This window comes from Theropithecus gelada, chromosome 6 (assembly GCF_003255815.1).
Source record: "Theropithecus gelada isolate Dixy chromosome 6, Tgel_1.0, whole genome shotgun sequence".
NCBI classification, from domain to species: Eukaryota; Metazoa; Chordata; class Mammalia; order Primates; family Cercopithecidae; genus Theropithecus; species Theropithecus gelada.
In genome coordinates this window covers 35,214,163-35,241,682 of record NC_037673.1, presented here as the reverse complement: position 1 = coordinate 35,241,682, position 27,520 = coordinate 35,214,163, and the positions used below count along the sequence as shown (strand labels likewise).

At 37.8% G+C, this 27,520-nt stretch overlaps 1 protein-coding gene across 1 annotated transcript in view; it reads right to left on the bottom strand.

Moving 5' to 3' along the window:
* SPEF2 (sperm flagellar 2) overlaps positions 1–27,520 on the bottom strand; it is a 196,068-nt gene that overhangs the window by 135,127 nt on the left and 33,421 nt on the right. Inside the window, exons 7-10 of the mRNA XM_025387975.1 lie at positions 24,402–24,588; positions 19,628–19,816; positions 11,252–11,439; positions 7,383–7,551 (exon numbers count right to left, since the gene is read on the bottom strand). Coding sequence (XP_025243760.1) covers positions 7,383–7,551; positions 11,252–11,439; positions 19,628–19,816; positions 24,402–24,588 — 733 coding nt within the window. The remainder of the gene's footprint in view (positions 1–7,382; positions 7,552–11,251; positions 11,440–19,627; positions 19,817–24,401; positions 24,589–27,520) is intronic.

Sequence of the window (27,520 nt, the reverse complement as noted above, 5' to 3'; positions counted from 1 at the left end):
TATGGATCCATACCATGGTTAATTCTGGATCATTAGGAAATCTAATGAATTTGACCTGATTCAATAATGCCTTTCACTCAGTAATCTGATCACTTCTGTTCCAGGAGTAGCCTTCCTCAGTCTGCCCTAATCTAATGGTACGAAAACAGGCATGTTTAATTTTAGCCTATTGCAAAAGAAGACCCAGGGCAGTAGACTGCATCTACCTTATGCTTGGTTTTGGAGGGAAATTTACATTGGCCACAGTCAGTTACTCAGTGTGTGACAGTGGTCACTGTCAAGGCCTGTAGGCCCACACTGGAGAGAGCCTGGCACCTCATGATGCAATCCAATCACTCCAGCTTGTCACATATTCAGAAGCTCAGAAAGCTCAGCAGTGACAGGTTTATTTTTCAGAAATGCTGAGCTACAAATTAATAATATATCAAGCAGCCAGAATCACTGGGCTGACTGCAGGTCTGATTACCATAGGTAACTGACACTAAGCCATTATGGGAGATCCTCTCTCTTAAAAACTTACATTTCAATGCTGCTGAAATTCAGTGACCAGATGCAAACAATGGGTAGGGGCATCTGCTTAGCACTCTGATTTCCAGCTGTGCTCGAAGTGACTTACTCAGGAGATCAGTGGAAAAGTAGTTCAGTCACCCCAAAATGATAGGTTCCTACTCCTTGTTCAATTCTCTATCCCTGGAAAGCCACCATGGCCCTTCCAAGGCATTGAATGTGGCACACTGAGAATTACAGCAGCCCAGTGCTTTTCAAGGCACAATTGCCTAGGTCAAACAAACAAACAAAAAAATAAGACTCTAAGGTCACTGCATTGCTCCCCAAGTGCCCTTGAGACTGAATCACCCTGGGCTTCATATCAGATTTCTCCCTGTTCTGGGGCCACCAAACAATTCTAGTGGTGGTAGTGGCTATCCTTATCAAAACAGTAAATGTCATTTCCCAACTGCTTAAACTATGCTCTATTCATCAGGGAGTGGTAGCCTACCTCAGGATCACATTTATAGTCATTTCCATGGTCTTACTATTTAAAGGAACTCTTCCAGAAGCATCTACATCTGAATTCACCTGTCTACTGCTATTACCTAGCCAGGGATAGTAAGAAAGAGATTTGGTTGGAATTTCTCTGGTGTCACAAAATACATAAGCATTATGACTTGTTCTGCCTATCTGGTAACTGCAAAATTCACACAGTATTTTTTCACATGGAATAACCTCTTCTATAATGACTATTACCACCCTCTTTATTTCACTGCTAAGATTGATACCTCAAAGAGGTATAAGCCACCCCCAAAAAGCTTAGAGGTGACACTGACCAATGTGTCAAAGACTACTATAGGCCCGCTGTACCAAATATGGCTGACAATTCCTGACAATGGACAGGAGTGGTGGCATTGGGGGTCTCTTAGGTGGGAGAGTTTATGATTCTCAGTCCTACACATCTGAGCCAAATTAAAAATTAAACACTTTCTTGGATCCATTCAAGTTTTCAAGATTACAAATCCCATTGGGTCTTTCCTATCTGTTAAGACATTGCTTTAAAATATTTTTTTTTTCTTTTGAGACAGAGTCTTGCTCTGTCACCCAGGCGGGAGTATAGTGGCACAATCTTGGCTCACTGCAACCTCCGACTCCCGGGTTCAAGGGATTCTTGTGCCTTAGCCTCCCAAATAGCTAGAATTACAGGTGCCCGCCAAAATGCCCAGCTAATTTTTGTATTTTTAGGAGACACATGGTTTCACCATGTTGGCCAGCCTGGTCTTGAACTCCTGATCTCAAGTGATCTGCCTGCCTTGGCCTCCCAAAGTGCTGGGATTACAGGTGTGAGCTCCCGCATCCAGCCTATAGTTTTAAAACTTAAAATTTTACAGCCAACTCTAAAATCCTAGCTGGTAATTCCAAGGAATTGATTGAAGAGAAAGTGGGCTTGATGCATAGAAGCTGGCTCTTGTAGTTGCCAAAGTAGGTAGAGAACAAACCCAAAACTCTGAAGAAAGCCCAGAAAAGCCCTGGCCACCTTCTGTTTCCCTGGTCCCACAGAGGAGGGAGCTTGGAAGAGGGTTGGCTTCTCTCTATGTGATCAAGAACAAATAAAAATGAGTGGTGGACAATCACTCTGATCTTATTCACGTCAGTCATCCAGGACTCCTCTCTTTGGCTTTGTCCTTCTCACATCCCATTCCACTTCTATCTGGCTGCCAACTTTTTGGAAACCATTTCTCAATTCTGGTCTAATGTCTTGAACTTGATACCTTAATTCAACCATTTCTACCATGGTCTTCAAATGAACTTACCTTGTCTCCAGTGTTAATAATTTGAAGCCAAATACCCTTCACATGACCCAAGTTCATCTTCTATTTCTCCTATTCCATAGACACAAGTCCCAGACCTCTATCAAGCCCTGTGAAATCCTTGGCCTACAACCATTAGAAAATAGCCTTGTTTCTTGGCAACCATAGACCTAGGGCAACTAGAGCCCTCTTTGAAAACCAATACATTGATGCTCTGCTCTGTAAGTTAGAATCAGTGTATTTGATTACTACAAAGAAGCAGCCTGGCTAACATGGTGAAACCCCATCTCTACTAAAAATACAAAAAATTAGCTGGGCGTGGTGGCGGGTGCCTGTAGTCCAAGCTACTGGGAAGGCTGAGGCAGGATGGCATGAACCCGGGAGGCAGAGCTTGCAGTGAGCCGAGATTGTGCCACTGCACTTCAGCCTGGGTGACAGAGTGAGACTCCATCTCAAAAAAACAAAAAACAAAAAACAAAAAACAAAAGTATCCTACTCAACCAAGATACAATGAGGCTTAGTCTAAAAAAGCCATTTAGATAGCCTTACCATTAGTGAAGGAATCTGGGGAGTTAGAGGTAAAACTGTAAACAAATGGAGAAAAGCAACTGTAGGTATGAAATGGCACATTCTTAAAAACTAAACTAGAATGATATGAGAATATTCCTTTCAACATCAAACTTCCTTCCCAGCTCCTTTCTATTTTGGAGGCTGATCATGATTCTTATTGCCTATCTTGAGAAATGTTTGTATTTTAAGAAGTGCTGGTGTCTTAATTCAAAGGAATGATATTATGAGGCATTGAGTGCAATGACAGGCAGAATTTTTACAATAGAATAGCCTTAGAGAATATCTCAGCCTCCATCATATGAGCAAGTGCTTACTCTGTCCACTTAGAGGTCAACTGTATTCCTCCATATCTGAAAATAAAAGATGAAACCATCATATTTTTCAGGGCCCTCCAGTACTACACAATGCAATTATATATATTTATATTAAAATGACTAATTAAAATAGAATTAATGCTCAGGTTTATCAATAGAAGCATCATCATAGTCAAAAGACAAGAAAATTTAGGACTTCTTGGCAAGAAACAGAAGAGGCCATAAAACAAGCAAGTTCATGTGAAATTAAAAGTTCCTATACTTTATTAGTAAGTTTCCGTATTGTGACACTTTGTAAGTATCCTGAATAATGCATATATTATGGGCTGAATGTTTGTGTCTCCCCCAAATCCATATGTTGAAGCCCTAACCTCCAATGTGATGGTACTTGGAGGCTAGGCCTGTGGAATGCAATTAGGTTTAGAAGAGGTCATGAGGGAGGGGCTCCCATGATGAGATTAGTTTCCTTATAAGAAGAAAAGAGACAAGAGCTCACTCCCTCTCTCGCTGCCCTGTGAGAACACAGCAGGAAGACAGTCTTCTGTGCGCCAGGAAGAAATATCTCACTGGGGAGCCAAATTGGCTAACACCTTAATCTTGGGCTTCTCAGTCTCCAGAACTATGAAAAATCAGTTCCTGTTGTTTAAACCACCCAATCTATGGTGTATTATTATAGCAGCCTGAGCTGATCAATGCAATGTATATGTTTTAAATGTAAAAAAGTGTTCGATTCACATGCCCTTAACATTCATCTACTAAAATCTCTCTGTTCTTGGGTCAATGATCCAGGGATGTCTTTGGGCCAGACAATTCAGATGAGACAGGAAAACAGAGAACTCCACGGCCCATTTAGTGCCATATTTCTATTCTTTGGTGGAAAAAGACCTGGTGGTAATAAATGTCATTGTAAAAAAAATTTGGGGATAGGTATCCATACATGTGCTGTAGTGACAGGCATACACATGTTAAAACATAACATATACAACCACATCTTAAAGTCTAGTTGATGGAAAATCATAGGCCAAAAATAATGTTAATAAAAATGTACATTATAACACACACTGTAGGGTTAACCCCATAACCACAACAAGCTCACCTGATCATGAACTTAAACAGTAATTTGCCATTAAAGGCAAAAAATAGCAGCAATTAAAAATCATGAACAACTTAAGACAACATGGATGATGTCCTGGAAATGAAATATCCTTCCTCCAAATTATAGAAATTCCAACTATCACTTGGTTGTGGGCATGCACAGTAGAGCTCTGAAAATGGTTAAGTGCTTTGTGGCAGGGACTTCTTAGAAAAATCTAAATCTTCAGGAAACCATAGCCATGAGCTAATTTTAGTTTTTGAACACTAAATTTTAGTAACTCTTAAACTCATTCAACTAGTAATTGCTAGTAAGCAGCTTATATAAAAGTGAAATGCTGTGAATTGCAACTCATTTGCTAGTAAGACCCATCGAAAGAATTTGCATTAGGGGGAATTTGAGGTTCACCGGCAGGCGTCCACTGCATGATTGAGAACCACTGGCTGCTGTGTGGGGCTGTGCTGCTAGCTGCACTAGAGGAACCAGGCCTCCTGGCTTAGCCTGCTACCCATGGTCCACTCGGCTTTAAGGGCCGTGCCTTACTCTCTACTAAATAACTCAAAGTTGTTATGCTGCGGTAGTTGCCTAGGAACCCCAGAGAGGTCTGGCTGCTCCATGATGCTGTTCTTGCCTCTTTCGTGGGAGAGAGAAATGTTATTTCTAGCCACTGGGCTAGAGCTCCCTCATATTCAGTCATTCTCACATAAACAGAGTGTGATGATTTAGGAAATAACGTTAAGAAACAAGAGTCAAATTTTTGGCAGCTACATATGACATGTACATAAGCAAACACCTGTTTTAATTGCAATTTCTAGGTACAATATTTAAAAAGTTTAAGCACAATAGCTTATTCTAACAGAACATGGGCTTTTAAAAGCACAGGCTCAAAACTGGGAACTGTCAGTTCTTTAAAGGTAGAGGGTATGGACATCAATTAAGCATGCTAAGAATATAAACTTTTTGAAGATTAATTTCTGAATAATACATTTGCTTGAACAATAATGTTCATTATAATGTTATTGAACATGATATATAATGAACATTATATATAATAACATCAATAATGATATTCAATAATGTTCGATAACATTATAATGAACATTATTATGTGCAAGCAAATGTATTAATTTCTGAGTAATATATTTGCATTAAAACTCCTAAACAAATTTAATAATGACAAATGTGTACCACTGGTTCTTTTAGATAAGCCAGGATGCATTGCCCCTCTGCGTCTTGTGATAGACTATTTAAGCCAGATAATATATTTTACAAGTTGAAACATTTATTTTTTACTTGTATGTAGGAACATTTAGGATAAGTTCTTGAAGAGACCAAAGGTCTAAAAATAAAGAATGATAGTATAATAGTTTACAGTACATCCTAAAACCTGTATATGGCATATTTTCCATTATGGTGTCAAAGAGAGCTTGTGAAAACATATTATAAATCCTAAGGTAATTTTCATTTCCAGAAAAACAGCAAAGTCAATACACAAAATAAAGTGCATTGCTAGATGATCACAAACTCCTAACAAAAGTTTACAATTTCCTGCAAAAGAAATGCATCATCTGCTTCAGGATGTGGGCAAGACAAGCATGTTCCTGTGGTAACCATTTCTCATACAAGGAAAATAGCTAGAGAGACAAAAATCTTTGCTAAGCTGCAGCCTACTAGGTCTCCTGATTTGTAAGAGCAACAAGAATAGAGATTGAGCTGTTCAAGAAGTAATTTAGAAATCAACATTTGATGAACGAGTAAAGTCTGTCAAATAAAATGACTTCTAATTTACAATGGAAAGAAATATCTTAACACAGTTTGATACTGTCAAAGCATTTTATTATATGGCATTATACTTTAGGTGGATGTAATAGGTCTAGTATATTTTACAACCATACAAAACAAACATCCACATTTATCTTTTAAGGTTCTAGTCAATCCTTAATAATAATTCCTTAGTGCTACAAATATAGATTCATTTAATTAAAATATAGTGTACATTTAATTTCTCATAATTTCATATTATTTCCTTATCTTTTAACCACAAGGTTATCTTCTTGTAATATTTACTTATTAGTGTTATTTTGCACTTTTCTTTGCTCATTGTACTTTATTCATTTTATTCACTCTTTGTTCCATAAACCTTTGTTGAGTATTTACTATCAGTGAATAATTAGGTCAAATCATCTTTCCATAGATTTTTTTCATGTTGCACTTACTGAACTTCTGGGACTCATTTTGTAATTTTTCTAATAAAAAGCCTCACTCCTCATTCCATTGATGTTGATCCACTCAAAACTTCTATCCAAAAGCTATGATTGTTACACCTTTACTTCTAAGGGTGAGATGGAGTGGGATGGGGAGTGTAGGATGGTGAGGAAAGAAATGGATATGTATTATATGCATCCAACATGAAGTGCACTCAGCTGTGTTTAACTCATGTTATTTTAAATGAAGTAGGTATAGTAGTATTCCCTTTCCATAAATTGAAAAATGGAAATCTATTAGCCCTTAAGGAACTGGTCACCTAAGATTGCACAGTTAGTAGCTGGCAATGTCAATAATGTAGCTCTAGTCTGTCTAATCTCAAAGGCTTTACAACAGTTCTTCTAAAAATCACAGTTGGCACCTGATACTTTTTATTTCAATCTTTGAAGAAAAGATTGTTTGAATCTATGCTATTCATAAAACCCAGACCTCCTCCTCTTTCATTTTGCCTGTAAAAAAATCTATTATTTAGATCGATTACAAAAGAAATACATTTTAACAATGGTTTTTGAAGCCAAAGTAGACAGCTCATAGAAAGAAAAATGCTAATAAATAAACTAAAGCATTTTAAAAATTCTGAAATCTGTCTACTTAGACAATTACTATGCTTGATGTTTTTTCAGACCACTCCCCTAAGATTACTAGAAACAATAGATAATAGCTTATGTATAGTTTAAGCAGCTAAAAAGTAGCACAAATATACAAATTAAAACAAGGGAAAATGCAAACAAAACATGCCTATTTTTATTAGTAGAAATGAAATAAGGAATATCACAAAATTAATGTTAAAGAAAAAGGATTTATTATGTAGCATTCTAATTATTTCATATCAGTAGGTACCTTATATTCTTCATAATCATTGGTATCTAGCAAGTCCCTTTTTTCCAGTTCTATAAGTTGTTCTCTTGAGGGGTTAGCAGGTAGTGTCTTAACAGAGGCTTGTTCATATATGGGTTTTGCATTAAAAAATAGTTCCTTCCAATCATGCATCAACTTATATGGAATCAGGCTATTGCACAAAGAAAAGGTAGAGATGAATCAATGGTTAGTCAAATATAGATTTTAAACATTGGTATTTGTATTATATTTATGTAAATTAGCTCACTTTCATCAGACAAACAGAAATAATTACTGAAAAATGATCTTAAAGGTTACCATGTGTGCAATGACAGTAAGACTAATATATATTAGATTTTTCTGTTACAAATTATTTACAAAATGTAAACCTAATGTTCTCTTAAAGGGGCCTTGAAAAGCACTCAGTTTGTTCATTTTACACAGGAGGACACTGATACCAGAGCATTTAAATAATTTCCTAAGGTTGCATAGTAAGCTGACATCAGAGCTGAGAATTAAGGAACCTAAGTGTTCTGACTGTGCTCACTATTTTTAGATATATTGTTCTGCTATGAAACAGTCAATAAAAAAGTTTAAAGAACCAGTGGCATAAAGTAACAATCATTCTTCAAACCCACTAAGTTCCAAACATTTTACTAGCCACTAGAAATATAATAGCAAGTGGAATACCTGGCTTTAAATAGCAGACTCTGGGAAAGAAGGGCAAAAAATAGTTGCATAAATACATGAAAGTTCTGAATAAGAATTATACAATGGGAAAGTATAACAGTATGACTCAACTTAACTTGTTGGTTCCAGGAAGGTCTCTTTAAAGAAATCACTGCCAAGCTGAGGCCTAAAGAATGCTTAGGAGGCAGCAAGGACAGAGTGATGGGAAAATTGTTTCAAGACAAGATGTGCGAAATGTCCTGATGTGATCATAAACAGTTGGACTAGAACTTGAAATTACAACTTAAAAAGTAGTATTTCATTCTGATTCATGCTACAACATGAATGGACCTTGAAGACATTATGCTACACGAAATAAGCCAGACACAAAAAGGATGAATATTATATTATTCCACTTATATAAGGTACCTAGAAGAAACAAATTCAGAGACATCAAGTTGGATAGAGATTATCAGTGGCTGGGGATTGGAGGGGATGAGGAGCTATTATTTAATGCGTACAGACCTAACAACTTTTCCTGTTTAAAAGGCTGTGTGTTCAGGGTTCTTGAACTCCTGACAAACCTCATATTCAGGTACTTCCTCCATTTTGCTTTCTCCACCACTTGTTAGGGCTTTAAAAAGCCCCCAAATTACCTGTTTCCTCCTAAAAACCTTTTAATATTATCTTTCAGTATGACTTACTATGACATCTGTAGACATTCTATGGCTTCATGATTGCAACCCACTAAAGTAGTCCATGTATTTTGAAAAAAAAAAAAAAAAAAAACTGTAGAAGGAAAAAACCTTAGCTATCTGACCTTTACCGTAAAATTCTTTTGACATTTAAGGATATGAGAATAGAAACAGATAAAATGGCAAAAGTAGGAACATTTTTAAAATAGCTTCTCTAGTCATACAGAATATTGGTCTCCATGTTCTTGCCAAACTTCTCCTTTTCCTCAAGATTCTGACCTTGCCATTCCCCACCTGATCCACTGAGGCTCCCGAATAAGAAAATCACCTGCTATGGCTTCTGGGGCCCTGAATACCTTCCTTGTTAGCTGACATTATTAAGATTCCATGCATACTTTTGGGCTAGCAATTCAGTTTTCTTAGAGGATTCAAATTCCGTCAGCTCACTTCAGATCAACCTGTTCTGGTGAAGCAATTATTAATTCAAAATAAAACAGTGAGGAAAAAATGCTATTTTATATATATATATATATATAAAAGGGCTGCTTTAGAAGCAGTATTATACTTTCCATTTCAGAATGAGCTCTGTTGACTTTATATAAGTTAGTCTAGAAATTCCAGCTATATGGTCTGCTTTTTTTTTTTTTTTGAAATGGAGTCTCACTCTGTCACCCAGCCTGGAGTGCAGTGGCGTGATCTCTGCTCACTGCAACCTCCTTCCCCAGTGTTCAAGCGATTCTCCTGCCTCAGCCCCTCGAGTGGCTGGGATTACAGGCACCTGCCACCGCATCTGGCTAATTTTTGTATTTTTAGTAGAGATGGGGTTTCACTATCTTGACCAGGCTGGTCTTGAACACCTGACTTTGTGATCCACCCGCCTCAGCCTCCCAAAGTGCTGGGATTACCAGCGTGAGTCTGCTTTAGCTTATGTGAAAGGAAAATATCTTGGGCCCTTTCAAGCTGGGAACCACTGGGGCAAATCTGCCTCCCATTCTATTTAAGTCATCCCTTTGCTCACAGAGATAGATGCAAATTCTGATTGCCTTCTTTGGAAAGACCTACCAGAAACTCAAAAGAATGCAGCCTTCAGTCTCTCACCTATATGTGACCTGGAAGCCCCCAGTGGGTGGGCCTTGCTTTGAGCTGTGTCCGTCTTTCTAGATGGAACTAATGTACTTACTTCTTGCATATTGATTGATGTCTCATGTCTCCCTAAAATGTATAAAACCAAGCTGTGGCCTGACCACCTTGAGCACATGTCGTCAGGACTTCCTGAGGCTGTGTCACAGGTACGTCCTCAACCTTGGTAAAATAAACTTTCTAAGTAACTGAGACCTGTCTCAAGTTTTCAGGGTTCACACCTAGTAGTCTCTATGAATCATTTATCCCACTTTCATGTTATTCTGTTGCTATTTAGATATACTTTGATTTTTAAAATTAATCTTTCTATTTTGAGGTAATTATACGTTCACATTAGGTGTAAGAAATAATAAGGAGATCCATATACCCTTTACCCAGTGTCTCCTGATTGTAATATTTTGCAAAACCACAGTACCATATCATAACCAGGATATTAACATTGATTTCATTTACAGAACATTCTTGAAATAACAAAGTTATAGAAACTGAGAACAGACTAGTGATTGCCAGGGGCTAAGAATGGGGTGGAGGCGAGAGGGAAGTGAGTGTGGCTCTGAAAGGGCAACATGATGGGTTCTGTGGTGATAGAACGTTCTGTATCTTGAGTGTATCTCATTTTTTTTTTTTTAATTTTAGCCATTGTTATAGGAGTGTAATGACAAATCATTGTGATTTCAATTTGAATTTCTCTAATGACTAACGAGGATGAATTGTTTTACGTGTGTATTTGTCATCTGAATATCCTCTTCAGTGAAATGTCTTTTCATATCTTTTGCCTATTTTTGAACTGGCTTATTTTTTATTGTTGAGTTTTGAGAATACTTTATATATTCTAGATACTAGTCTTTTGTTGGATAGGCAGTTTGAAATATCTTCTCCTATTCTATACATCCTTTCAGCTTTTTCAAAGCAAAAAGTTTTAATTTTGAAGAAGTTCAACTTATAAAGTTTTGTCTTTTGCAGAGCAAAACGTTTTAATTTTAATGAAGTCCAATTTGTCAAGTTTTCCTCTTATGGATCATGCTTTTGGTGTCAAGTCTAAGAACTTGTTGCCTAGTCATAGAGCCCAAAGATTTTCTCCCATTTTTTCCTCAAAGTTTTATAGTGCTATGTTTTACATTTAAGTCCATGATCCACTTTGAGTTAATTTTCATAAAAGGTATGGTAAAAGGCATGTAGGCATCTTAAATGAAAGTAGTCAGTGAGTAAGTCAAGCCAGTAATCAAGGTCTCCTGGACCCCACCTTTTAGTCTTTTCATGAATCATTTGTATCTCTCTTTACTTATCAGCTTAGTATCTACTTTACAATCTTATCCTTCCTCATTCTCTATCGTGTCTTTACTATGTTATTTAAAAAACAATACTTACTTATTTGTCAATGTTCGATAGTCTGCCACTTTAGTGGACAAATCAACTATTTGGTCCAAAATTTCTGCACATATTGAATAATGCTTTTTATAACGAGCTTGAACTCTTTCCACAGCAATCTGATCATGAAATCTCTTTTCTTTAAGGAACTGTTCTTCAAAATCAATCTTGGCTTGTTTTGCCAAAGCCTAAAAAGGCAAAAACATATTTTTAAGTCACTATAACTGAATCAAATAAAAATAATGTCATCATTTCAATAGCCAAAATGTCTTTCAGTAGAATGAAACCTCTTCTCACACCAGGAAAAAAATTAATCATGAATGAACACTTTTTGCTTAATACATTAATACTGAGTATGATGGCAAAGACAATATTGGAAATATCCCACTCTCAGCTTATCTTATCAACAAAGCATAATACAGTGAGAAGTGATCTAACTGGGGAAAGCCCAATTTGGATTAATGAGGAATTGGATCTTAAGCCTTCAAAAAGAAGTCCTGAGTTCACCGGTTGCAAATAGGGATCAGAGAGAAACAGGCAAGTCCGTGCCAGATCCTAAGCATAGCTGACCCCTCACTCCTACCTCCAGAGTGTCAGTTTGGACACATCTGCTATAGTCATTGCCCTTTGTCTTTCAATGGGAGAGTTCTATAATACTGATTTATACTTAGAAAATATTTTAGAAAGTCCCTGATTATACTGGCTTGAGAATATAAAGTATTTGCCAACATGTGTTAAATGTGTTAATTACAAACCCTCTATGGTTACAGCCTTAATAAGCTGATGGCATTCATTTGTAGGAACATCTATGTATGTAGAAAGCAATGAAACACTTAGCTTGTTATCACCCTCTCCTTAGTGCACTATTATTTTGTTCAGGGAATCTTTTCTTCACACAAGGTACAAAGGTTGAACTCAGTCCAGCCAAGCTGAGGATAACATAATACTTAATTAGTGGGATTCAGATGACCCAATATTGCTTTTCAGATAGCTATGCCAACTTCTTGAGAAATTTAGTTACATGCTAGCCTGCTGTAGGAAAAAGACTTGCCTCCTGTAACAACCCAGTGAGTATCAGACGGAAGTAAACTTGGGCTTTGGAGGAGCTATGGTCGAGTTCAAGCCCTAGATTTTATATAGAATTCAAGCACTAGCTGTGAGATCTTGGGCAAGTCATTAGTCTCCTTATGTCTCCATTTCCTCAAAGTCAGGATATTAAGAGTACTTAGCATACCCAGAAAAATTACCAAACCATCTCATCAAAACAAGTATTTCCTATTATAATACTATTCATAAATGACTAGATGTGTGACAATGGATTGCTGTGTAAGGTCCACCATTTGTTTTGCTATTGCTATTTTATTTTGTGTGCTTCTTTCATTTTTGTTGGGAAAGGGGTTAAGCTGGATGATCACTAAGGTCAATGCTGTACATTTGACAGATTCAGGAATTACACCAGAGTTTGTTATTCTTGTATTATTCTGTATACCCTGTTTTCATGGAGAAAGAGTACAATTTAAGTACAAAGCTTTATGACATGATTCATGAAGTGAAGAATTCAGAGGAAAAATGAATCTAAGAGAGCAGAAATATCCGATGAGAATTTATGGAGAGAGTGACACAAAAATGGATCATGAGGTTGGTTTACTACAGAGTTCTCTGAAACACATGGAAATATTTAGGATGTGAGGAATAAAAACCTTTAAGGGAATGGTAGAATGTTCCTACCAGTAATAGTGTAGCTTTCAACCCTGGTTGCTGCCATTGCCTGTCTGCCCATATCCCTCTCTCTCTTCCTCCCTTCCCTGCTCCCTCCCTCCCTTCCTCTATTCCTCTCCCTCCCTTCATCCAGCTTAGTCTTCCTTCTCCTTTTCTATATCTACCATCAATCCTCTGCCAAAGCCACCACAATTTCCTGTCTCATTACAGCTAAGTGGGTTGCAGCCATAAAAAAAGGAGGAAAAGGAAAAAGGAAGTCTGTGGGAGGTAGTAAATCTCAGTGGTTATGAGCTTGGACTCTAAAATCTGATCAAGCTGGACTTGCTCCCTGCTACACCACTGAGAAGCTGTGTGATTTTAAGCCTTCTAGTCTTCAATTTCCTGATGTGTAAAATGTAAATAAGGATGGTATCCATTTATGGTCATTGCAAGAATTATTTTATACATGCTTGTAACAAACATAGTACAATGCTTGACTCAAAGTAAAGCTAAAAAAAAATTAAGTATTATTGTAATTATTAATAATAATAGTAGTTAGCACAGAAATTTGAAATCAGGAACTGTCTTAATACAGAATACTTTTGCAGTTGCCTCAAAGGAAGAGATTAGCAGATTTAATCTAAAAACAAAACAAAAACCCTCAAAAAATTGAGAGTGAAAGAAAAACACAAAGTTCTTCTCCCTCGTTTTCTCTCTCTCTCTCCTCCTTCCTTCCTCTTTCTCTCTGTCTCTTTCTCTCTTTCTCTCTCTCTCTCTCTCTCTCTTTCCTATCTTTTCCCCCAAGATGGAGTCTTGCTCTGTCATCCAGACCTGGAGTGCAATGGGGTGATCTCAGCTCACTGCAACCTCCGCCTCCTAGGTTCAAGTAATTCTCCTGCCTCAGCCTCCCAAGTAGCTGGGATTACAGGTGTACGCCACCATCCCTGGCTAATTTTTGCATTTTTAGTAGAGATGGGGTTTCAACATGTTGGCCAGGCTGGTCTCGAAGTCTTGACCTCGTGACCCACCTGCCTTGGCCTCCCAAAGTGGTGGGATTACAGATGTGAGCCATCATGCGCAGCCCTTCCTTCCTTCTTTCCTTCCTTCCTTCCTTCCTTCCTTCCTTCCTTCCTTCCTTCCTTCCTTCCTTCCTTCCTTCCTTCCTCCCTTCCTTCCTTCCTTCCTTCCTTCCTCTCTGTTCCTTCCTTTCTCCCTTTCTTTCTTTCTTTTTCTTTCTTTCTTTCTTTTTCTTCCTTCCTTCCTTCCTCCCTCCCTCCCTCCCTTCCTTCCTTCCCTCTCTCCCTCCCTCCCTCCCTCCATCTTTCTTTCTCTCTTTCTCTCTTTCTTTCTTTCTTTCTTTCTTTCTTTCTTTCTTTCTTTCTTTCTTTCTTTCTTTCTTTCTTTCTTTCTCTCTTTCTTTCTTTCTTTCTCTTTCTTTCTTTCTTTCTTTCTTTCTTTCTTTCTTTCTTTCTTTCCCTCCCTCTCTCCCTCCTTCCTTCCTTCCTTCTTTCTTTCTCTCTTTCTTTCTCTTTCTTTCTTTCTTTCTTTCTTTCTTTCTTTCTTTCTTTCTTTCTTTCTTTCTTCTTTCTTTCTTTCTCTTCCTTCCTTTCCTTTCCTTTATTTTCCTTCCTTCCTTCCTTCCTTCTTTTTTTTTCTTTCTTTATTTCATGAGCAAGAGCAAATGTGGTCCTGCCCTCATGGACTTTACATGCCAGTGGGATAGGCAAACAGTCAAAGAGTCACACAAATACATGTATAAGTACACACTATGACAAGTGTCATTAGGGCAAGATCATGGGGTATGAGGCTGTATAACAGGGGCCTGATCTAGACAAGAAGGGGCATATGCATGGAGCTTTGAAAACAAGTATTAATTGGGTGAAGGCACTTGGAAAGAGGGGCAAAGTAGAGGAAATGACTTGTTCAAGGATCTCAGAGCAAACCAATGTGGCCAGAGCCCAGGCAAAGAAGGGGGGCAATGAAGCCTCAGAGGGGATTATATGGGAGACCAACAAAGGCTGGAGCAGCTTCCTCAAAGTTTCCTGTGCCACTGAGGGGACATGTGGGCTGCAGTAGCTGAGGTCTCAATAGGACTGGGCTTGCATCTGATGACCGTAGTGTTTCCAAGATGGCTTGGCCCTTATAACTTGGGGAATTGTACATTGTCTGTGTGCAGAGTTGGGGTGAAAGAGTACAACTTAGGGTTGACTTAAGAAACATATATAATGTTATATTCTTACACTCTCCAGTTTTTGGTCACCAATTCATAACCACTAAAAATGGATGAAGGAAACCACTGCAGTAGTAGTACTGCAGTAGAAACCAGGGATGGTAGTGTAGATATAGAGGAAAATGGACACAATGAAGAGAAATTTAATGCATGAAAACGATAGCACTTAGTGGATGTTTTGGGTATGGAAGAATAAGGGTGAAGCAATTTTAACGTGGACCTTGAGGTTTCAGGCTTGTACAATTCGATAAATAATGATGCCATTTGTTGAGCTATGGAACACTGAAAAAGACTAGTTGCATAGGAAAGGTCATACATTTGGCTTGGAACATGTTGAATTTGAAGTGTCTCTGAGACATACGACCACAGATGTCAAGGAATACTAAAACTATGGCCCTTCATCTCAGAGGACAGAGGCATAACTGTATGGGTCATCTGTCTGTTGCAGTAAATACACCACCATGGTTGTGGATGCAGCTGTCTGAGAAGTAACATAGAAAAGAAAATAAGGCAGCCTAAGATGAAGCTTTGAGGAATCTGTCAATAAATGTTTTGATACAAAAGAACAATGAGCCTGTAAAGACAATGACCCTGCTCCTGAGAAGGAGCAGCCAAAGAAGTAGAAACAAAATCAGTATTTTCCACAGCAATACTTAATAGAAAGTAGCCATGGCATAGCAAATCAATACTATTAAAATAAGTAACACAAATATTATTAATAGTCTGTGAGCATAGTTAAGAAACCTTAAAGACCTTAATAGATTTAAAAGTAATTTTAGAATGTTCCACCTCCTCCCACTCTCAAATAATAATAAAAATGACAAGAACAATAAAATCTAAGGACAAAGCTGGAAGCATCACACTACCTGATTTCAAACTACACTACACTATACAGGGTTACAGTAATCAAAACACAAAAACAGACACATAGACCAATGGAACAGAATAGAGAACCCAGAAATAAGACTACACACCTCCAGTTATCAGATCTTCAACAAACCTTACAAATACAAGCAATGGTGAAAGGATTTCCCATTTGATAGATGGTGCTGGGAAAACTGGCTAGCCCTATGCAGAAGACAGAAACTGGACTCCTTCCTTACACCATATACGATAATTAACTCAAGATGGATTAAAGACTTAAATGTAAAACCCAAAGCCATAAAAACCTGGAAGACAACCTAAGTAATACCATTCAGGACATAAGCATGGGCAAATATTTCATGATGAATATGTCAAAAGCAATTGCAACAAAAGCAAAAATTGACAAATGGGACCTAATTAAGCTAAAGAGCTTCTACACAGCAAAAGAAACTGTTAACAGAGTATACTAACAACCTACAGAATGGGAGAAAATTTTTACAAACTATGCATCTGACAAAGGTCTAATATCCAACATCTGTAAGGAACTTAGACAAATTTACAAGAGAAAAACAAACAACCCCATTAAAAAGTGGGCAAATGACATGAATGGACACTTTGCAAAAGAAGACATACAAGCAGCTAACAAACACGTGAAAAAAAGCTTAACATCACTGACCATTAGATACACGCAAATCAAAACCATAATGAGATACCATCTCATACCAGTCAGAATGACTATTATCAAAAGGTCGAAAAACAACAGATGCTGGTGAGGTTGTAGAGAAAAAGGAACAAGTTTACACTGTAGGTGGAAGAGTAAAATAGTTCAACCATTGTGGAGGACAGTGTGGCAATTCCTCAAAGATCTAGAGGCAGAAATATCATTCAACCCAGCACTCCCATTACTGGGTATATACCCAAAGGAATACAAATCATTCTATTTTAAAGACACATGAATGCCTACATTCATTGCAACACTATTCACAATAGTAAAGACATGGAATCAACCTAAATGCCCATCAATGATAGACTGGATAAAGAAAATGTGGTATATATACACCATGGAATACTATGCAGCCATAAAAAGGAATGAGATTATGTCCTTTGCAGGGACATGGATTGAGCTGGAGGCTATTATCCTCAGCAAACTAATGCAGGAATAGAAAACCAAATACTGCATGTTCTCACTTATAAATGGAAGCTAAATGATGAGAACACATGGACACACAGAGGGGAACAACAACACTGGGACCTTTCAGAGGGTGGTGGGTGGGAGGAAAGAGAGTATCAGGCAAAATAACTAATGGGCACTAGCCTTAATATCTGGGTGATGAAATAATCTGTACAACAAATCCCCATGACTCACATTACCTATGTAACAAACCTGCACTAATAACCCTGAACTTAAAATAAAAGTTAAGCAAGTATATACACACACACACATATGTATATATGTATATATGTATATATACACACATATATATGTATATACGTGTGTATATGTATATATGTATATATACACGTGTGTGTGTGTATGTGTGTATGTATATATATATATAAAACCCTCCTTTATTCACATTAAAAAAGTAGTAGGATGATAATACTCTAGGGAATGAAATGGATTTTGTTTACTTAGTGAATGATAGTGGAAAGATGAGGTGACTGTTAATTTGGCAAACTGAATTAAACATTTATTGATTTATTTATTCAGTTTCTACTTATGCGCCAGCCACTGTTGGTGGAGAGTTGATAAACTCAACATGTACGGATGCAAGTCATAAAATCCAACCATCTCTAAGGGAGAGATGCCAAGGAACTAGATAGCTTCGCTGTTGGAAAAGTAATCATGTGAGAGGAAGAAATACAATTTTTTCAGGTACTTCAGAAACTCACAATTTAGGTCTCTGAGGCTTTAGCAGGCCAAACTGTTCCAGTCCTCTGAAGTTAGTTCAACCCCAGTTTAAGAAAGAATAGATGATCCTTATCACCATGAGACCAGTCCAGCTAAACATACTTTGCTATTTAGCTGAGCTTATGAAATAAACATATTTTTCAAATAGGCACTTAGAAAGATAACACATCATTTCTAATGCAAGTAAATGCCACTCAATCTAGTCAAGTCTATTTTCGTCAAAGAAGAGAGATGAAACAATCATCCAGATAACTCAGCTCTTGAAGACAAAGAAGACATTGAGGTCAGCATTCATTCAGCTCAAATTCATGGGGTATGGCTCCTTCTCCCCATTTCATACCCACCATTTAGGCTATGCCTATTCCACAAAGGCAAAAGCAACACTCTTTTCACTGCAAAATATGCTACTTTCCAACTGATACTTCTAAAAATTGCATAATTTTGGCAAAAGTTACATTGCACCTACATGGGGTATCACAGTGGAAGCTATGAAGCTAGTAAATAAAACACTGCCCTCCCGTTTTCTTTAAGGTTTCTCTTCTGCCCAGTCTGGTTTTGTGAATATTTTATGACAGTAAAGACAGGCTATCTAAAACGCCACTCACATGAGTTCTCTTCAATCAAATGTGGACTAAAGGATTAAATAAATCTGAAACATCCCCAATAGGAAGTAGACAAGAAGTAATCCATATACTCCATTGATAAAATCAATCTATTTTTGTTACTAGAACCTACATATACATAAAGTTTGGGACAAAAATAATCTATTAAATAATTAAAAGATAGGATATTTTGATTTTCAGGGTTGTAAAAGGGCCAAGACACAATGACACCACAGTAGCAAAAAGCACAGCTAGCAGCCCAGATCTGAGTTTCTGTATACAATTCTCAACTACAGTGCACCAGAGTACCCTAGATAAAGCACTTATGCTCATTCTGAGGAAGGAATAGCACAATATGGGCCTGAGGAATCTCTTTTTTCTTTTCCAGAAGGCAAGGAATTTTTGATTAAAGACTGATGATGTCCAGTTGAAAGGAAGCAGTTTAAAAGTTCTCTCACTGCCCGAGGATATTCACCTAGAATAACCAATACCAATGCCTACTCTAGTAAACTTAGTGAATTTTTAAAGAAAAAAAGTAAAGTATCTAAAAAAAAAAGAGTAATGACTCAAGGAATTGAAAGTTAGATTATCACCATTCTTTTTGGCAGCATACTTTATACTTGAAAAAAATAGAGTGACATATTTAAGATATTCCAGGAAACAAAGTGTGAACTAACCATTTTATATACAGTCAACTTACAGTCAAGTTACCAATATATAAGAACTCAGGGAATATGGTTTCCATGACCCCTTCCTGAGAAATCCTGAGAAAGAGTTTCAGACAATCAAAATGACTGGAGAGACATGAACATTAGGGTTGGTGGTGAGCATTAAGTACTTAGCTACTTGTAGAATCAAGGCTAAAAGAAGACAGTATAGTTCTATGTAGTGGCTATATGCCCTATTGATGGAGTTACATAAAAATAAAAATTGGCAGATAATAGGCTGATCATATAAAAAAATCAACTCTTATTAGATGATTCGCAACAAAATATAGCTTTGTTTACCACGACTTGGTAGAAAGGATCAAAAGTAACCTTAGAAAGATTTCTAAGGGAGATAGTATTTACCGCTTCTCGATCAAGAGCATCCTGGAAATCTTTAAGTCGTCTTTCCTCATGTTGTTTTTCTCTGAAAATTCTGTTTTGCCATAAAACTTCCTTTTCATGCCGAACATGCATGAGCTGCACGGCAATCCTGCGCTCCTGCTGGGACTGCCGCATCAGCCGGTTAATCAGCTGTTCCTCCCGATAAGCCTCCTGAAAACACCAGGGGAATTATTTGTTAAAGTGATGTCCAAATTTCCCACTGAGCTATGAAGCCTATAATAAACAATATACAAAAGGTATAATGTTCATCTAAATAATTTCTGTCACTTGATTTAATTTGAACATGGCACAAAAAAAATCAAGTTATGAAATGAGGATTTCCAACAAAAGTTGGTGTTTAGAAACATTATGGTTTTGCAACTCACAATTACTTTAAACAAATTGTTATTCAAAACATTATTCATTATTCATTCAAAACATTATTAAAAATAAATTAGGTGATTTTTTTTTTCAAAGTTTTAAAAACAAGCAAATAGCTAATGGATACTAGGCTTAATATCTGGGTGACAAAATAATCTGTACAACAAATCCCTATAACATGAGTTTACCTGTATAACAAACCTGCACATGTACCCCTGAATTTAAAATAAAAGTTAAAACAAAAGTGCTATGACTCTAAATTTCAAAGCATGTTTTCAGAAGGTTGGGATTATGTTATACGCATTTTAACATAACTACTAGTTGTAAAACAAATACAGGCATTATCAGCTGAAGACTGCAGATTGGATTAGTTCCCACTGAGGACATTGCAATACCATCGGGAGGAAAAGCTATTAATACAAACTGACAGAATGGGAAGCCTGGAGAAGAGGCTGGGGAAAATGACCTACTGTTGATCTTAGAAAATCTGAGTGGTCATCATCTGAAAGAAAAGCTAGATGTATTCTTGGCAGTTTGAGGAGAATAGAAGGGTGACCAGTAAATGAACAGTGGAAAAAAAAAAAACATTAAACTGGGAATCAGAGGATCTGGTCATCATAATAGGCTGGGTGGCCTTGGGCAATTAACTCAGTTTCTTGGGTTTATTTCTCATCAGGTAAAATGATGGGTTTCGATAGAAGATGATATCCAAGGCCTCATCAAGTTCTCTCACTCTTTCGAAACAGAGACATCATGTGGAAAGGGGAGGTATCTGTAGTACTCAATGGGGAAGACAGAAAGATATCTAGAGACTGGAGGAACTTACTCTAGTCTACAACCACTACCTAATATTCCAAAGATGCACGAGCAGCTCTATAGAGGAATAGGGCACTGCAGGAAAGACCTGACAGCTAAGTATTCAAGGGTCTTCTAGTTAAGAAGTGAGGGAAGGGCCTGGCATTCAAATGTCAGTTCCAAAGAAATGGCATAGAAAAGATTCTTAGAAGGCAGAGGTAACTGACTTGGGACAAAACTTAATTGGCCAAGATACTAGCCAAATGACCACGGAACCGGGTGGGAGTCAAACTGTGTTCCCAGTTTGAATACACTTAAATGCCTATGAAGTACTTTAACTCAACAAGTCCAAAACTCAACTCACTAACTCAACTTCAGACCTGGTCATCTCCCCATATTTCCCCATCTCGATTGATGATCCTACAATAATCCACTCTGTGATCTAAGACATTAGGGTCATCCTAAGTTCATTCCTCTCTCATCACTCCTAATACTTAATTGTTCAAAAAGTAGTCTAGCATACCTCCTAGGCATGTTTTTAAACCACCACCCCCCATTCCATTCCATACCCACTGACACCAGCCCTATCTTGAACAACAACAGCCCCTCCCTACCAATCCTTTTCTTACCATCCCCACTCTCAAAATCTATCCCCTAAAAAGTCAAATTGATTTTTATAACTTTAAATCTCATCATTTAATTCACATAATTCCACGTATTTATGAATCAGTAGGCAAGATATCAACTTGAGCACAGGTCTCTGGTTCTCTCTTCACCAGCCAAACTGAAACAGGAATACCTAAATTCCAGGGAGAAACTGGAACAACTCAAAAGCTAGGGAAGATATTTTGAGGCATTTCTGATAGATTAAGTACAAATGGCACCAGAAGAAAACATTCAGGGCTGACGTGGGATATATGTTACACTTGTGAAAAGCAGCAGGTAACTGAAGGAAGTAGAAGAATTCCTAGCCCTGACATACACCATTTTTCCTTTGGAGGAGAGGATAATGGATGGAAAAACCAGCCATTGTACACATAAGAATGTCCCATTCCACCACTGTGGACCAGCATCTCTTGTGTCAGCTGCACAGGAGCCTGGGCTCACTACATTTCATAGGAAGGAGGTGGTAGGAATAGAGGGAATGCAGCATATGCATCAGGCCTGGTTCTAGGAATAGCAGCTTCCCCACACACAGAAAAGAGGCAGCACAAGATGAGGTTCCTGTGATGGAAATATATAGAGCCCTGACTCTTTTTTAGGTCCCTTAGGTTGCTGGATTTCCAAACTGATAAATATACCTCCAAGTCTAGTTTTGAAAATTCAGCGTTAATAGCATCCTAGTGGAAAGTGAGGAAATCCAGAAAGAATTCATCTACTCCATTTTCCAGGCAAACACCAGGCCTAGATTACAAGCAGGAAAATGATAAGAAAAAACCTTGCAGCCAACACACAAGTGCTTTGGAACATACACTGAAGTGTGTCCAAAATGTCACTGCTACATGATGACACTTGAAATGGGTAGTTATTTTTTATTTTATTTTATTTTTCTGAGACGGAGTCTCGCTCTGTCACCCAGGCTGGAGTGCAGTGGCCGGATCTCGGCTCACTGCAAGCTCCGCCTCCCAGGTTTATGCCATTCTCCTGCCTCAGCCTCCTGAGTAGCTGGGACTACAGGCACCCACCACCTCGCCCGGCTAGTTTTTTGTATTTTTTTTTTTTTTTAGTGGAGACGGGGTTTCACCGTGTTAGCCAGGATGGTCTCGATCTCCTGACTTCGTGATCCGCCCATCTCGGCCTTGGTAGTTGTTTTAAAATAAACTTTTCGATTATCTAGTTTTCATAATTTGAAATTCTTCCAATGAAAAGGAGATAATCAAACTGATTGAATAAAGATATAATTTGAAGAAATCTGAATATGAAGAAATAACTTTCTAGCACAAAGAGATGTCCAGAGCTATTTTTTTGAACTTTCACTAAGAAAGAGTGGAATCCATGAATAAATTTCACTTCTTCATATTTGTGTGAAGCCTTTATTTCCTTTCAGTGAACAAGCAGACCAGACGTGGGCAGGTGAATAAAAGCATCTTCAAATGGTCTTTGTAGACATGCAGATTTGTCTTATTTACATTCACAACTGAAATCGCCGTCCACCCCAAGTTTGTTCCTCTCACCATCTTCCATATCTCAGCAAATTACACGTCCAGCCATCCAGGTGCACAACCTAGAAATCCAGCTTTTCATCCCACTTCTTCACTTTCCCATGTCTAATGAATCATTAAGTCCTATTGATTTTACCTCCAAAATAGCTCTTAAAGCTACTTCTCTCAATCCCTATTGCCACTACACTGCATTTAAACTGGGATAATCTCTTGCCTGAATTACAGCAACAACGGACTTGGATTGCCCTTCTGTAATCTATTCTCCAAACTAAAGCCAGAGTGATCTTTTGAAAGGCAAGTTGGACCTGGTCACTCTTATTCCACTTTGCATTCAAACAAAAAATCACAAAATCTCCTATTTCATTCTGTGTATCTTACAAGGCTCATCATAATTTGGCCTATAGTGACTCCTCCCAGATGATATGACTTTCCGTTAGCTAAAAGCACTGAGCTTTCCATGTGGTATTCTCTTGTCTGGAAACACTCACCTTCCACCATTTCAGCCTCTCTTGGAAACTGCCTCTCACCCCAACCCCACCACGACCACCCCACCTTCAATTAGCTAACTCCTGACTCTTTATCCATGCTTCTGCTATTATCCTCCAGACACTGTCTCCTGAAGCAAGCCAGGTGGACTTCTCTAAGTATCACTCCCCCAATCCCCCTTTCACCTTCACAGCACTTTCACACTCCAATGTTCTTGCTGTTTGCAGAAAGCTCTGGGAGACAAGTATCTTGTTATTCTTGCTCTCTGATATATCTGTGGGCCTATCACAAGTACTCAAAGCATAGAAGTTCAATAAATATGTGTTCAATATAAGAAATGATCAGTGATTCTCAAGCTGTAGTGGAGTCAGGATCACGTAGAGAGCTTGTTAAAACAGATCACTGGGCCCCACCTCCAGAGTTTCAGGTCTGATCTGGGGTGGGGCCCAATAATCTCTATTCCTAAAAGTCCCAAGCAATACTGGTGCTGCTGGTCCAGGAACTATGCTTTAAGAACCACTGGAAGAGAATGGTGAACAAAAGGAGAGGACGAACAACTTTTCCATATTGTTTTCATTAAACCCTTCCCTTTTTCCTCTAAAAGTAACAATAGAGTACACATGGCAGACATAGATTTTGGGTTCCTTTTAATGTATTCTTTATTATGGTAAAATATACGTAACATAAAATTTACCATTTTAAAGTATACATTTGTCTTAATTACATTCATAATGTTGTACAACTATCACCAGATTTTAGATTCATCAGTAAATAGCTGTTTTTTTCTAGTATATTTTTTCTAGTATATTATGATATGACATTTGATGCAGAGTAGCAGATAATACATATATAAACTACATATTATGTGTATAGAAGACTATATTTTGTAGAATTCCCAGCACTATTATTTAACCTTCATCTAAATATCTTACCTCTTGTGCTTCGTGGGCTATTAATTGGTCCATTAACAATTTCCGCCGTCTTTTCTCCCTTTGCTCTCGTGCAAAAGCATCTTCTTTGAGGCGCTTCTGGATTTTTTTAATGTACTCATCATCCGAGTAAGTATTTAACAAATCGGTGGTTGTCTGGCCCGCTGTATCTAAAGAAGTCTTGGATGCACTAAGAATAATAGTTTTTATTTTAGATTTTTTAAAAATAATGTGATCCCATGCCACTATCTGTGACTATGGAGAAAGACCTCAGGAGAAGGATCCCTTGAGTTCACTGTTAATTTATTAATACAAGCATTGAAGAAAATATTCAAAATCAGTGAGTTCACTGTTAATTTATTAATATAAGCATTGAAGAAAATATTCAAAATCAGTGTGATACCAGTAGCTTAGCAACAGATCCCATTTGCTTCACCCCATTTCTAAATTCTCTTTGAGGTCCTTAGCATAGCCTTCTTTCAAGGCCCATCAGCTTTTTGTTCTTTCACCTTTTTTTTTTTTTTTTTTTTTTTGAGATAAAGTTTCGCTCTTGTTGTCCAGGCTGGAGTATAATGGCACATCTTGGCCCACTGCAACCTCTGCCTCCTGGGTTCAAGCGATTCTCCTGCCTCAGCCTCCTGAGTAGCTGGGATTACAGGCGTGCACCATCATGCTGGGCTAATTTTGTATTTTTAGTAGAGACAGGGTTTCACCATGTTGGGGAGGCTGGTCTCAAACTCCTGACCTCATGTGATCAGCCCTCCTTGGCCTCCCAAAGTGCTGGCATTACAGGCGTGAGGCATCGTGCCCAGCCTTACTTTTTATGATTTTCATTCTACCCAGAGATTCTGGATTTCTTTTCCTTTGTTCCTGCTGGCTCTGGGTCTCTGACCTCCCCTGTTTTGAATCAACAAGAGGCAGACTATTGATAACCCAAGTGTCAGGGAAGGCACAGCTCGCAACAGCAGACCAGGCACACTAAAGCCAGGTCACTAGAGAGTACTTCTATGTACAAATGTTTCCATCTACTACACTCTTCCATCACCTATGAAAATGCAAATTACTCTATCCACTCCCAGATGAACTTCTGACTGCTTAGAACAGTGGCTGAACTCTTATCGAAAACACAGCAGTTGAAAGTTGGCTTGCTTACCATGCCACACATGTAAGCACAGGTCTGACTGGCTTCTTGCCCATGTCCTAGAGACTCAAGTAAGAAGACTCAACTCAGAGCTCTTGTCCTATCTCATGTCCAAAATGTAAAGGATCAGGAAGAACCCAGTGGTCTTCGCAACAGAAAGTTAAGCACATTCAATTTAGTGAGTCAAATGGTGGCTTAGTACAGAATTCATAGATTCATTCCAAATTTATCATTAAAAGATACATTTTTATGTATATAAAGATCAAATAATCATCGATTCTCACCTGCATCTCTTCAAAAAGTAAACAGAATAATACAATAGTGCAAGGTATACCATAATGTTACTTGCCTAGAAATAATGAATTTTTATATTATGTATAATCATTGTTTTTGTTATAAGTAATTAATATATTTGGTTTACAATATTACTTATAATCTTATTCAAAAAATAAGGACACATTATTAAAGTGTGTAGAGATTTGTCATCAATTCTTATATAGACACAAGTGCTCTGGTAAAACAAAGTTAACTCATGTTTGATGTTTAATGATGTAATACCTGCATATTTATAATATAGACCACATTGTAATATAGGTCATAATTTGGAGGTTTGCTGCTCCCAGCTGATCTCCTAGTGAATAAGAGAAGTATCCTATTTTTCTTCTGTCTGTACTTGTGCCTAGCATGCCTGGCAAGAAGTTGAAGTCTGCTAAATTTCAAATACTGTGCTAAAAAGCACCATTCATGCATAAAAATCAAACTAAAGTTCCGATCATTTTATCAGCAGGGGCTCATCCTTTGATTTTATTCTGTCACTGAGAAGAGCTGAGCACACATTATGTAGGTAGCAAGCACTCAGTAAGGCCAAAGACAGAGTTTAACCCTATTTATTAAGATTTAGTATTTAATTGTGTAGCGTAACACTTTTAGATCTTTCATCAAAAATCTTATTATAGTTGTACTTAAGTGTGTTGTGCAAAAAGCTCCTGCCCTGGATTGAGCATGGGTTAACAGCTCTCTCAACACAATATTTATGCTGTCAATAACATATTTAACAAATTGCTTCTCCTTTATCAATTAGTCAACTCATCCATCTGTTGTCTTACTCCAATAAAGGTGAAAAAAGCTACGCATTATGTACTTGAATAAATATTCATTTTACTAGATGTAAGTTTCTTGAGGGCAGTGATTATATTTTCTTTTTATCTGTTTGCTTGCCAGACCTTCATCTAATGTAATAATTGTATGTGTATAACCTATTAGTAGCAGAAACCTTGGTCAAATTTGTATTTCTTAAAAAGTAGTTGCTGGGAAAAGCCTCTGATAAATCTATTAATCCAAATACCAAATTACAGCAGCTAATAACCCCAGCTAAAGAAACAAATAGCAGACAGTATTTATTATTCATATAAAAAATGAAAAAATGGAGGAACATTGTTACATGGGGAAAAAACAGTCACGAGGGCTCTTGCATTGCTGACATGAGACATCATTTCATTCTTCCACAAAAGAAAAACAGTGGACTTTGAGGTGGCATCCTGAGAAACTGTTCAGGAGCAGGCTATGAAAGAGGCAGCTGCAGAAAGTGCTCCTGCGGTTCAAGCTGGGAGATTTTATTGCCTTCTGGCGTCAAGTTAGTGTGAAGCTTCTCAATGTGCCCAGAACACACTTGATTCTAAGCTAAGATTCAGCATGAACTATAAAAGTATTGAATAATGAAATGGCTTAAGAAGGGTCCTATATCATAACCATAGCCTCTGTTTTCTTGAAACGTTTGCTCTAGGCCAACGCTTCCCAGCATATTTCTTTTTAAGTCCAAAAGAGAAAAGGAACTTTGTGCAACACACTGGAAAGGATTTAGATTCTCAGGTGAAGCTGTTCACAGCCAGAGGTAACTGGCCCAGGGATTTCAGCTGCCCCAGGCCTTCTCCTCCTACTGTAAGTAAGGTGTCAATATCTCAGATGCCCTCTGCTGGAAATC